Genomic DNA, 14,026 nt, shown 5'->3' on the forward strand with positions numbered 1-14,026 from the left:
CAGTTCAATAGAAGCTACTTTCTAACACATTTTGGTTCTAGCCTTCTTAGGTTTCCACCCTCAAAACTGCTGGAGTTTCTTGCTTTTTTGAGTTTGTGTGAGAGAACTTCATCTATCATATGTTTTCTTAGTTGTCTCCAAAGTAGAGACATCTCAAAAATACTATCAGAGAAATAATTTCATTGTCTCACTGGGTGACATCCGCTTTCAAAATCATGCCTAGTAGAATATAATATTTTTACTGAGTACCAGCTAATGACCAGGTTCATAATCTCTAACATAACCATGTTTAATAAAGTAAGTAAATGTTTTCAACCTGTTAAGTAATGGACTTTAAAATGAAGCAAGTGTAGCCACATGACAATGAATGTGTGTGACGTAACAGAACATGTTGTGTAAAAAGGAAACGGGTAGGAAATGTATTACAGCCCTCTTGGTTTCCCCTGTAGCTCTGTGCCTGCCCACTAAGAAACAGTTTTTCACACTATTGTACTGCCAACAACTTCTAGTTACTTATTCAGAAACAAACTGCAGCACTCTAAGTCGTTGGTTAAAAGAAGACACCTTAGCCCTTGATTTAATGGCCAATACTTAATTTTTCTTTTGTAAGCTCTTTTGTGAACATTTTCCTAGAAAAAACTTCATATTATTCTTTGCATGATAACTATCAGGGTTTAACTTTAAACTGTCTTAATTCTAAATGGATCTCTCTTTTACTAAGGAAGATACATCTACTTCTTACTCATTTATGTTTTCAGGTTTACGTTTGTGTCTCTCCACATTTTAAGTAGCAAACTGTCTTACCTTCTGATTTTATACACAAACTGAGAACCAAAGGAGCCCTCCCTGCCCTTCCAACACCCACTCCACTTCTGAACTTGGAATAAGTGAATTGTTGGAGCAACTGTGCGAGGGGGCAGATGATCCAGGTCGCAAGTTACCGGCGCCACAGGCTCAGGGCGAGCTCGGCAGAGCACCCTTACCAACCGCACTGCGCCCACGGCCCAGCCCCCCCGCGGCCAGGCCGGCCGAGCCCCCGCCCGCCCCCCCGGAACCCAGACCCGCCCCCCTTCGTGGGCGGGCGGTGACCCCGCGGCGCGCGCTCTCCTCCTCACTCCCATTCGCTGCTGCTCGTTACGTCACCAGACGGCGCGCCGCTAGCCCGCACGCGCACGGCGCCCCCGCCCCTCCCACCCGCCTGGTGCGCGCGCGCAGCGGGCTGGTGGCCCCGCTCCTCGCGCCGGCTGCCCGCTGGGCCGCGGCGGCTCGCGCTCGGCGCACGCGCGGCGGCTGCTCCGCCCTGCGCGGGAGGCGGTGCCGGCGGCGATGGCGGCGCGGAGCGGCCCTGCCGGCCTCCCCCTGCTGCTGCTGCTGCTGCTCTGCTTCCTGGCCGCGCCGCTGCCCCGTGGCGTCTGTGGCTCGGACGCCGTTGGGGCCGCAGAGTCGCCGGGCAGCGCGGGCCCCGGGGAGCGGTTTAAGATCGAGGGCCGGGCTGTGGTACCCGGGGTGAAGCCGCAGGACTGGATCGCGGGGGCCCGGGTGCTTGTGGACGGGGAGGAGCATGTCGGCTTCCTGAAGTGAGCGGCGGGCAGGCGGGGTGGGGGGGTCGGTCCCGGCGCGGAAGAAGGCGTCCCTCGCCGGGCTTGGGCCGGCGTCCTCCTGTCCGCGGGTGCTGCTCGGAGCTCGCACCTCCGCGCCTCAGATGCTTTAGGGGGCGCCGTAAGATGGCGGCGGCTGCGGCGGAGCGGAGCGGAGCGCCCGCCCCAGGCCGGCGGCCTCGCTGGCAGCGCGGGGCTGAGGGGGTGGGCAGCGCGCGTCCCACTGCGGCTTAACGGGCGCGCTCGCACCTTGCCTTCTGAGGCGTTAGAAACGGCCAGGCCGGTGACCTGGCGGGGACCTGTAGTGCCGTTGCTATTGTTCTCGTGTTCTCAGACTCCTGCTGACATGCCCAAATTGGTGATTCCTAAAGATGCAGGCTTTGCAGCGATCAAAACATTTGAACTGAATTTTGGGCTAAAAAAAAACCCAAAACAAAAACAGAAAGAAGTTTGCAATGCAATCTGGAGTACTGTGGTCCCAGCTTTTGTGGGTGCAAATTCTGTCACTTCTTTTTTAAGATCCTCTCCTTAGCTAAAAATGTACTGGTTCTGGAGAAATGTTTATTTGTACAAAAAGTTACAGTTGTAGTTATGTATTACAGCACCTAAGATAAACTTTTTCACAGTACCAGTGAAAACTATTTTAAGGGGTATGGCTTTATTCCTGCACACAAGATAATGCAAATGCATTTGGAGGCTGTAAAGAATTACATTAGCTTACACGGTCTCAGTAGGTAGAGAGTGTATTCGGATCGGCAAGGGATCTAGAGATTTAAAACATAGAAAATGCCCTCAGAATAAAGAATTTAACTAATCTCAGGTGCAAGAGTAGAAGCTAATTCTAAAATAATTTTTATCATTTTAACAATTGTGCATTAAAATGAGAAAGTTTATATGAATGAATAAATACATGAATGAATGAATATATGAATATGAATGAATACACGATCTCCTAAATACCAATAATTTTAAATTATTCCCTCTGTAGTAAAAGTTCAACTGAACTTTGACTCTGGCAACTGTTGACAGGTTAACCCAACAGATTTTACTCTGCAAAGCTTGCAGAATCTTGTCAGGGTGGCACCTGATAAGTCAGTACAACCAGGTTGTAGGAACCTGACATCATATCTGGGACCTATTTTAACAAGTACTGTGGTGTTGGTAAGCTTCCAAATTCTTACTTGGAACTCGAGTTGTCTGAAATATGAGGAAATACTCTTAGATAAGAGTGTATCATTTATGCCAGTGTAACCTAGATATCAAGCTAGTGTAAGGATAACACTGATATGTCTGTTTATAGCCATGTCAAATTATATTGCCAAGCAATTAGTATTATATGTTACTCACTTTTATAAACTTATTTGTAGATACCGTGCTACCATAAGCATGGTACATTTTAGCAAAAATGTTTTAATGTTGGTTGGGATTTTTTTTGTCACTTGTAATGAGCACAGTACTAGATGACAGTATACTTTTAGTAAGAACAGTTTTCTTAAATAACAGTGGTATTCTAGGCATATTAGAAAGATCTTTCACTGGCCACATGTAAACGTATTAGGTGTACCAGAAGATAAATTGTCTGTTGTCACCATCTCTTGGGCAAGTTTTGATAATGTATTTCATGGAAGTAATTCAAATTATCAAAAAGAGGAAAATATTTATTTGACATAGCGAAGTTGCTCTGTGAGTATTTCAGGAGTACAAGCATTTTTATAAATCTGATTAGTTTCTGTGCTGAAATATAAATGAAACTTTTTTGTCTTCTAAGAAGACTTGGTTACCAGTATATGAAGAGAGAATTTGCTTTGTCATATGAATAAATCTTTAGAAAAACACTATAATTGTATTTTATCATAGTAGTACTTTAAAGAATGAAAAATTTAAAAGGAAAGTCCTAGGAAAACATCCTTAATAGCAGTTGCAATGTAAGTGTAAGCATTCTTAGGTGTTCAAATCTTCATATAAAGTATTAGTGAAACCCACCTACGCAGTAGTGTTTTTATGTTTCTGTCTTAGTGATGGGAAGGCTCTTAAGTGATGTATATCTTTGATAGAGAGAATTTGTGTGAAGGACATAAGGAAAAAATTCTTTTTGAGGGTTAATTCATTTGTTTCCCTTATGCAAGTTTCTAATGTATCAGGTCTTACTCTTCCCCCCCCCCCCATGAACAACTTTTTTTGTCTTAACTTTGAGTCTACTTTCAGGAAAGATGTCTTTTATATTAATTTGTAAAAGGTAGGGAACGCTTAAGTTTTTCTTCCTGGAAACTTCTGGAAACATGTAGGAGAAAAACTACAAGCTTTTATACTTAAATGTAACAGCAACTAGTGCTGAAGCTTTCAAGTATCACTAATACGAAGTTTCATATTTTAAAATGTGAGCAGTCTTACCTAAAGATAAAAGTCCCTTCTATGTATATGTGCAGAGCTCTTTGCTTCTTTATTGTTGTGATTGAGCTTTCCAGCATGGGCCAGTTGTCAAGGGAGCAATTAAAAGTAAAAAACTCTTTTGCAACAAAGGCACAAGCTACAATTTTTGTGCATTGCAGGTCATCTTAAATATTTACCCATACTATGTAGGGTGTCAGTTTTGGGGTTGTTGGTTTTTTGGGTTTGTGTTTTTTTTAATCTTTGGTTTTTTTCCAGCAGAAATACTGAAGCAAAGGAAACTTCTTCCTATGTATTTCAGGGTTGTATAAAATTCAATTCTGCCAGCATCTGAATACATGAAATTGAACTATTTTGAATCTTACTTAGGCTGCTAAATTATTCTTCCAGCAACACAATAGTTTAACTTAGCATAACTGGTAATTTCTGCTGCTGTTGTGACACACATAGATTACGTTAAGGGGCTTGATACTACAAGTGCTGAGCAATTTAAATTTTCCTTTTGGTCATCGTCAAGATTTACAATATAAAATTATACTAATACAGTTTCTTCTTTACAAATAACAAAGCACTCTTTCTTGTGTACTGGAGGATATTTAAATATAGCACATATATATATGTGCTATATGTATGCTGTGCATATATATAGCCATTTATTAGCATTGTTTGATGCCCCCTATTACAGCTGATGAGACAGTGCATGGCAAGGGTTTAGGCTGGATAATAGGAAAAATTTCTATACAGAAGGGGTTGTCAAGCATTGAAGCAGGCTGCCCAGGGAAGTGGTGGAGTCACCATCCCTGGATGTGTTTAAAAGCCATATAGATGTGGTACTGGGGGACCTGGTTTAGGAGTGGGCTTGGCAGAGTTGGGTTAATGGTTGGACTTGATGATCTTAAAGGTCTTTTCCAAACTAAACGATTCTATGATTCTGTGATATTGAAGTTTATTGTTTTTTCAGGACAGATGGAAGTTTTGTTGTGCATGATGTACCTTCAGGATCTTACGTAGTGGAAGTTATATCCCCTGCTCATAAATTTGAACCTGTGCGAGTTGACATAACTTCAAAAGGCAAAATGAGGTGAGACTTTCCCTGATTTGCTTCTGTGTTGATCTATTAAGTATACCTGACTGCATGGTGTAAGAAGTAATGTAAACAGTACTGTAGATACAATGATACTATGTTCAGTTGCAGTCCATATGTTTCATCTCATTTTAACATCACTTCTAGGAGTATATGTCTAAAAATCCAAAGCCTGATTTCTTTCTTCCTTTGATATTTATGGCCTTCAATAAGAGGAAATGGATAAAAATAGTCCTTCTGGTTGTTACTTTTGTTATTTTCTTAAGTGGCTGTGCTAAAATAAAATCTAGACATAAATCGATTAACTGATCTTTTACCAATACCTATTTTTTTTTTATTTCTTCTTCCCTTTCTCCTTTCTATTTTGGTAAGTGTTCTGTGAAGACTTGGCACAATGAAATTCTAGTTTGTTCTAGCAATAAATTCTAAAATACATCTCTAACACCTCCGTAAGATCATCCTTACAGTTACTGGCAAATACTACTAGTTGTAAGCCTGCAGAGTTTCTGTAGCATCATTAACTTTTTTTAATGTTATGGCCAGATACATTACCCCTGACAGCTGTACAGTGTTCAGTAAGTAATACCAAATAATGGCTGTCCTATCTAATAAGGTGGTTTTTGTTTAAATGAGCATGTTCATTTTTCTTTGTTCCTACACACATGTAGTATCTTAACTTCAAGATTGTCTTTACAGTATCTTATAAAAGTTGCCATTACATTTTAGGAGAGCAAACATCAATATAAACAACCCCAGCAGTATTTTTAGGGAAGGCTAACGTTGAAATCCAAAGTGAAAACATTCCAGTCTCTGTGTAGTAATCATAGCACAACTTGTGCTTACATTTTATTCCAACTTTTTGACTTTTTTAAACTTTGTTAGGCAGTATCTCATTGGCAACTATTAATAAATACAGAAGGAACCTGATGAAGTAGACACAATGTGCATATAACCTTTCACTTTGCACTGTTTTGGTGCACTGAGAACTAGAGGTAATGAATTTGACCTTAAGTAAATTTCTAGGATATGTCTGCAGAGCAAAGTATCAGCAGGCTTGACATCTCTACCCGTTAAACAGGTAGAAACTATAATGAGGAATAAAGTTGGGACACGCATTAAAAAATGTGATACACAGGGAAAATGTCAGCTGGGCTTTCTAAGGGACGTTCTGCCTTAAAAAAGAAGTGCTGGAATTGTTAAGAATAGAAAACAGTGGATAACTGAATGTTTGATAAGACCTTGAAAATCTCAAAAATATTTTGAAGAAAATATATAGCCATAAGATAGGAAGGAGAGACATTCTTTGGATGAATATTTGGTGAAAAATTCACAAGGAGTAAATTATTTCTCTTGTAGAGAGCAGAAGTCATCCCTGGAATTGCACAAGGCGGGTGAATATTGATAAATTGTGAAAAATGGGTGAAAAGTGACAGATGATAGTAGCAAGTAACTATCAAAATACTAGGCCCAAATGAAGAATACTAGTGAAGAACTATATAAAGACCTTATACGATAAAAATAATTGAAATTCAGTATTGATAAATGCAAACTAATGCACTTAGGGAAAAAGTAGTTTTACCTTCATATATAAATAATTGTTGTCTTGAGCGAACTATTTAAGCTGTGTTGCACTGTTCAAAGCTGTACCTTTGCTGTAAACATTGTGTCTTTTCTTGCTTGTTACTGAGGGTAAGAAAAAATGTTTTTCAGAAGTCACATTTGAACAAATAGTTACAATGTTTGGATCTGTAGGTCTGTTTTCCATATTGAATTTTCAGCCTGCCTTAAAGCTAGCCTGGAAAAAAGGTCTATTTTCATTCCCTAAGAGAGAAATTAGCTGCTGGAAAGTGAAGCCTAGTTGGCACTGCCTAGCAGATAGCTCTTTTTGTAGTCTATTACAAAAAAATTTGTTGGAATATTATTCAATAATCTATTTTTTGTTAAAGATTGTATTTACATTTTTAATTATTTACATTTTGCTTATTAGAGCAAGATATGTGAATTACATCAAAACCTCTGAAGTTGTCAGGCTGCCATACCCACTCCAGATGAAATCTTCTGGACCTCCTTCATACTTTATAAAGAGAGAATCTTGGGGGTGGACAGATTTTCTTATGAACCCAATGGTACGTAAAAGTAACACACAAAGATTAAACATTTGCTAAGGATTCAGATATAACTATTCTTAAAAATAGTGAGAATAAAATAACTGAGATAAGATATGCACACTTTGCTCTTTGAGGGGATTGCTGTATTTGTTTTTTACTTGTTCCCAAATAGAAAGTTTTTCTATGACCTCTCTTCCCCTATATGCCTACTCTGGCCCGTAGTCTGATTCCTTTGACATGATGTTGTTCTAGTAGCGTGGAAATTAACATGTTCCAAGATAGTAATTATAACAAGCATTTACTTTAATGATCTGACTTTGAAATCTGTTACTTAAAAGACAAATACTTCCTTATCAGATTTCTTCCCTGACAGTGAATTACTGTTACTGGGTTACTGACACAGAATGCTGTAGTTTCAGAGTTTGTTAGTTTAGCTAAAAGCTTTATGTCAGTATGTCTAAAAATGTCTGGAGCAACAAATAAGCTGAAGAAGTATTTGCTGTTTTCTGTGTAGGTGATGATGATGGTTCTTCCATTATTGATATTTGTGCTTTTGCCTAAAGTTGTTAACACCAGTGATCCTGATATGAGACGGGTAAGTACATTCAATTGATAAAGACATAGAGAGCAAAGATAATGAGATTTTAAGGTACAGGAAAGTAATAAAAACGAAAGTAGGTTTTTTAAGAAGTCTTAGCAGACATACTTTATTTAGTTAATACAGTTTTGCTGTTCTAACAATGAATTCTAACAGTTCATAAATTTACCATTAAACAGAACAGCACAGAATTAAATTACTTGGAACAGCTTTGAAAGTACTACAGTATGAATGGTGTTTTCCAGAGTTTCTTTAGAGTGATAAATATAATTTTTGAAGTAATTTTCTGTAACTTTCAAATGTATTTTTACACCATGTTTAAATCTGGCACTTCATTTTCAGACATAATTGAATAAGGGTCAGATGTGTTGAGAACAGTGATGTGGGGCTCTTTATCCATCAGCCTAAGCCACATAGTTCACAAGACTGTTAAATCCAGATGTCTCAATAGTGTATATAATATGAAGTCTTAATGTAACCATTAAATTATCTGATTTATTGTCCTTTCATCATGCAAAATGCCGAATAGCAGAAGGCTAGGACAAAATGGAGATTCAAGGTGTTTGCTAAATCTTTTATTGTTTTTAGAAATATTCCTTGTCTGTCTTGATGGCTGCTTTCTGAGGGCTTGGTTAATTTAAACTCCTTTTGCTCCAAATGACCACTGTCTTCAGTAGTACTTTATAGGTGTCAGAGTCTTTTTTTTCTTTCCCAGAATACCAATTAGAAGCATATCAGAGCTATGTAGTGCTCTTCTGGCTTTTCTTTTTTTTGAAAAACTAGATACTAAGATATGATAGATAACCATGGATTCTTTAGATCAAGCTGAACTCTAGGAGTTCAGTTTTTAAAAAAATAATTTATTCATGCCTTTTTTCACTGATGTGACACTTCTTGCCAGTAGTCTGTTCTGATGGTACACCAACTTGTGATGACTAGGTTCTTATTAGCTGAATACTATGAGTTCTTAAGGAGAATTTTTAAGTTCAAGGAGTCTTGCTTTTAATTTAAATGATCTTTAAAGAATAGGAGAAGGTAGTTTTTAAGAACTCAATTTTAATGGCATTCTCGAGATGACCATGTATTCAATTCTTAAGTGTATATCCAACTTCAGTTTACTTGTGGAGGGTATGGAGCCTGTATGACATTTTTCAAGTTAAGTTTTTTCCTCTTTATGGAATCAGCACAGTACTATTTTATATAGAACCTTAATGTTTTAGTAACTGTGCTTGTTGTAGAAGCATTAAGTACAGATGTAGTATAGATGAAAGAGTAACAAAGGCTTCCATAACATTTTTTGCTTAGTGCCTTGAGAGGAATTAAAGCTGTACCATTCTGAGTGATAACTAGAAAAAACAGGGTGAAAATTCCACATTAAATTGGCAGTTAAATAGAAGTATTATCACATTGTGGATGTGCAGTTAAGCTGTTGTATTCATTAAAAGTACTTCAGGGTTTGTGTTTTGTTTCTTTAAAATTTTACTAATTCATGTCATACAGCCACTGTGCTAATCTCTAAAGTTACATTAAACTTAGCTGGATATATCGTTTCATGTTAAAATCCTTCCTTTTGTGAAACAAAGAAAACTTAGCTGCTATACACTAATAGCTTGATGTTACAAAGTAGGGCAGTAAAAATATCTAATACCTCCAAACAGCTGCAAAAATTTGTTAGATTTAGCATAAATAATATTAATCTCAAAACACAGACATATGTAAAATCTATGAGAACACAGATCTGAAAATCTAAACAAAATCTTGAAGTTTAAAGTGGAGGAAAATAATGCCGAAAATAGTAGGTTTTTTTCATTTAGAATTTGGATTTTTTAATCAGGTGGTTGCCCTGTAAGACTGCTTAAGACATGGTTACCTTTTTCCACTAGTGCTTTTAGTTTGGGGGTTTTATGTTTCTGTGTGTAGCTGGGCATTGGCTGTGGTTGCATAAAAATATGAAGCAGTATGTACTGTGGAGGACTATAAATAGTGAAACAGTATTTGGGGAGTATTTGACATCTTCCTGCTACAATCTTTCAACTGATGCCTTAGAAACATCCACAGTTGTTACAATAAGGTTATCTAATTTTTGCATGCAGGAAATGGAGCAGTCAATGAACATGCTGAATTCCAACCATGAGCTGCCAGATGTCTCTGAATTCATGACAAGACTTTTCTCTTCAAAATCTTCCAGCAAGTCTGGTAGTAGCAGCAGTAAAACAGGGAAAAGTAGTTCTGGAAAAAGGAGGTAGTTAAGTCTTCCTCCTAAGCCTGAGTTTGCACAACTGTTTATTATGTGGTATCATGTTTATTTGTCTTGAAAGATCAAAAAGTCACTACTGTAAACTTCAATCAGGCACAAAATACAGTATGCTACGACTGGGTGTGTAGCTTTTTTTAGTCTATATAAGCTGTTTTGTACTTGACAGTAAGAAAAAGAGGACATGGCTTCAATACTGTATCTGTATAAAGTTATTGATAATACTGAATTAATTAACTATATTGTTATGTAGAGAATTATTATAAATTATATGATGTGCTAAACAGTAATAAATGTCTTAATCATAAGACAATGTATAAAAGAATTTCAAAGATCATAAAAGTGGAGTTTATTAAGATGGCTTTGTTTTATACTTGCTGTTGAGTTCTGAAATGAAATCCTCCTTTCAAAATTGAGTCATGGGTTTACTGAGTAAGGGATTTGCTGCATCAGCTTGTCATATGTGTTACATATAAAAAAAATTTATTTTACATTGTTTGCTGCCTGTGCACTTTAGTTCAAGAACTTTCCACTTTTTATTGCCCAGTTTTATTCTGATCTATGTTCCGCTAAAAACTCTTTGGGAGGGGAAAAGCCAAGTATTGTCCACCAGAAAGCCTTTTAAGCTAAGTCATTTTAATTATTAATACAAAGTATCTATAAAACATGATGAACGTTATATTGGATCTTTCCTTTCCAAATCACATGTATCACTTCTGCAACACGATTGGTTCTATACTGTTTCCTGTGTGCTGTGCATTCATCTTATCAGTGGTATGGTTTGAGGCCAAATACAGAACAAAATTTTTTAAATTAAAGAAAAAAACTAGAAGTATAGCAAGAAGGTAAATCCCACTCATCTTTTAAATTATGTTCCAGAGTATATGGCTATCTGTAGGCATGTTAGGTCAGTGGCAAAACGTTGTTCTTGGAGCTTGTCTATGTGTCTGTACTGCAATATCTTTTCAAGCTACCCAGTAAATTCAGAGGAAAGTTTTCCACTAGATGAACATTTGCAAACTAAAATGACAGCAATACCTGCCGAACTCCACTAGCAACTGTTTGTACCTTTTATTTATTTTTTAACATAAATGCTGTTCTTTTACAGTTTTACAATTGCTAACTCTAATTGCTAATTACAAGGTAATTGTATCCATATATTATGGGCAATGTATATCTGATTCCAAAAATGGTATTTAACATTCACGTAAAGTATTCCTGAAGCAAAATCAATTTTAATGCATTTTTTTTGTTCTGCAATGCACTTAGGAGGACTATCCATTGTCTTAGAAAACATACTTAAAAGCATGCTCTGAAACATAAAAGCTGCAAAAGAAAAGTACTCAATCATAAGATTAAGCCACATTTTACAATGTTGGGGAAGGAATAAACCACTGGTTTTTTGGACAATTAAAGATTTCAGTCTTTGTAAAGTAAACTCTGCATTTCTGGTCTTGTTTTTGGTTTGCTTGAATGGTCTTTTTGTATATTAAGTAAAATGTAGACACGAGGATATTTGGATATTCTTGCTGGAAGGACTCACTGAAATTAGTGACATGTTGCCTTTGTAAAAAGTAACAATAAACTCCTCTTTCAGCAGCATCTTACAGAAAAATTCATAAGAAAAATAGGGAGCAGTTCTTTGAAGAAGGAACAGTTAGCTTTGTTACTGTGATGTCCTGAAAAGTAAAAGCCACAAGTTAGTTTTGTTTAACAGTAAGTGGAATGACAATTAAATCACATTAACTTGTTTCTATCACACTGTGTTTGGTAATTAATCATACTGATGCATTTTTCCTTCCTACAAAGATAAGAGCAGCAATATTTCTACCTTGCGTTGTGTCTTTTCCCATTCTTGATCTGTCTTTAAGGGAGACGGGAGAATTCAGACTGTGAAAAGATAAAAGTCTTTTAACAAAGAGTTCAGAGTAAAAGCATTGACAAAAATTGTAAGGATCCTGGTAAAACTTTGGAAGGAGCATATGGAATATTCAACACTTCTCTTTTCCTTAGAATGGATAGATCAAGGTCCAGGCAGTTTCTTTGTGCATCAGCATCAGATGCAGTATAGCACTGTCCTGACTTCCTGAACAGAAAACTGCCCTACCCTCAGAAAGCTATTACCTGAATCCAGACACAAAAATCTTGTTACCTAGTGTTATTCCCTTAATCACACATGTTATTCCTCTCCTTTTCAGACACCTTTGTCATAAAGTGATTTGTGGAAGTGTATTGTTCTGCTGCTGAGCTAATGCTAGTTATAAGGGTACTGACTTTTTATTATTTAGAGCTGGACTCTGTCAAGTGAGAAAAGAGGTTCTAGCGAGAGTCACCTTGATCACTTAAAGTCACTTGGTCACTTAAAGTTGTAACATGGTCTTAGGTTATCATAAATGCCACTAGGCAAAGCTTATTTGATAGCTTTCCTATGGCAGTTACTAGTATAATGCATCTCCGTTTTCCCCCTAGAAAATAGCTGCTTTTAGTGAGGCTACTCAAGACAACCTAAGGCAAATCGTAAGTTGAAGCACCTGATATCTCAGAACAGAAATTAAAGGTACAGAATCTGTGTGGACTATAGGCAAGCTGATTTCCTTCTTGCCAAAAGGAGGAAGACTTGCTCCCTCAGCTTGGACTGGGTAATCATCCTACTGTCTTCTGCCCTCAAGTTCTGGTATTTCTCAGGTCTTAACCATTCATTGACTTCTGCATCTTTCTGCTGGATTTCTGTTATGTTTTAGAGAGTTAAATCAGCTCACAGAAGGATCAAAGAAATACCAGATCAGCAGAAGGCAAGCACCAGAGGCCTGCAGTCAAAAGCAGTGAATGTGAGGAGTACAGTCAGCTCACTGCATCTTAATGATTTGTAGTTTAAGAACTCACTGAACCATGTTCTGAATGAGTAGGCAACTCTGAATTTGTGACAGGCAGTGAGGAAGGCAAAGACGACATTTTTCTGAAGTCTTTTGACTATTAGTCATTTAAGATGGCAAGGAAAAATAGGTGAAATAATTTTATCAATTACATTCTGCACATGTAAGGAAGAAATGCATAGATGCCTTACCTTCTTATTTAAAAAAAAAAAAAAAAAAGAAAAAAGAAAATATTTGTTGGTTTCTATTTAACTTTTTGATTAAGTGTGGATGATAATGGGACATGCGTTACTTCAAAGAGAAAGGCTGGCTTGTGGTAAAGATTTGTATTTGTGAAGAGGACTTAAAACCTTAAAATCAAGGGCTTGATGCAAGTGTTGGGCTTCGTACAAATAATTATATTTGTTTCAATTTCTTTGTGTATTAAGTATGAGAAGCTCGTCTCACAAAAGTAATTGTAAGGCTAAATTCAGTAAGGAATATTGAATACTCAAATACTATGGCTATGAGCTTACTGAAGAAAATCCAGTAATTTATCTTCTTAAAGAGCACCTTTATTAAGCATTTATATATAGTTCTTGATACTTATTTATTAAAGGAACCCATTTAAGTAACCACATGTCAAGAATTCCAAAGCAATCTAGGTAATTTAAGTACATATTCTTTTCCAGTCTAGTGAAAAGTGTACTAAATCACCATGATACTTTTAAACATCTCCATTTGGGTGTTAATAGACCTTCAATTGCATAAAGGCTGTGTGAGATTATTAGCTCAAAGAGGGCAAAGTTTGTTTTACATGTTAATAAAAAGACCCTGTTTTTACAGGCCACAGTCATTGCTGTACCTTAAGGTACTTAAAGGATTTAACTTTCATTTTTAAAACACTGTATCTGACCATAATCTTACTGCCTATGATAGTATATAGTGAATTTTAATTCCTATGATTTTTTGTTTCATTTGAAACTTACTTCTGTTAGGAAAATAACTAATATGAAATAAAAATAATAGTGACTTCTTAGTGGCAGTGCATGTTTTTCATTCTGATGTGTCAGAATGAAATACAGATATATATGGCTATGTATTATGCTTATTTAATGAACTGAAGGGAAATAGAAGTTTTTCC

General features: G+C 37.1%; 1 protein-coding gene across 1 annotated transcript; it reads left to right on the forward strand.

The window, feature by feature from the left end:
- The first annotated feature begins 1,288 nt into the window (after window positions 1-1,288).
- Window positions 1,289-11,786, forward strand: EMC7 (ER membrane protein complex subunit 7). The gene is made up of 5 exons (XM_051621650.1): window positions 1,289-1,577; window positions 4,948-5,067; window positions 7,058-7,196; window positions 7,693-7,773; window positions 9,870-11,786. The coding sequence occupies exons 1-5, from the start codon at window positions 1,327-1,329 to the stop codon at window positions 10,020-10,022; spliced, it is 744 nt and encodes a 247-aa protein (XP_051477610.1). The 5' UTR covers window positions 1,289-1,326; the 3' UTR covers window positions 10,023-11,786.
- The last annotated feature ends 2,240 nt before the right edge of the window (window positions 11,787-14,026 follow it).

The sequence above is a fragment of the Apus apus genome, chromosome 5 (genome assembly GCF_020740795.1).
Source record: "Apus apus isolate bApuApu2 chromosome 5, bApuApu2.pri.cur, whole genome shotgun sequence".
NCBI lineage: Eukaryota > Metazoa > Chordata > Aves > Apodiformes > Apodidae > Apus > Apus apus.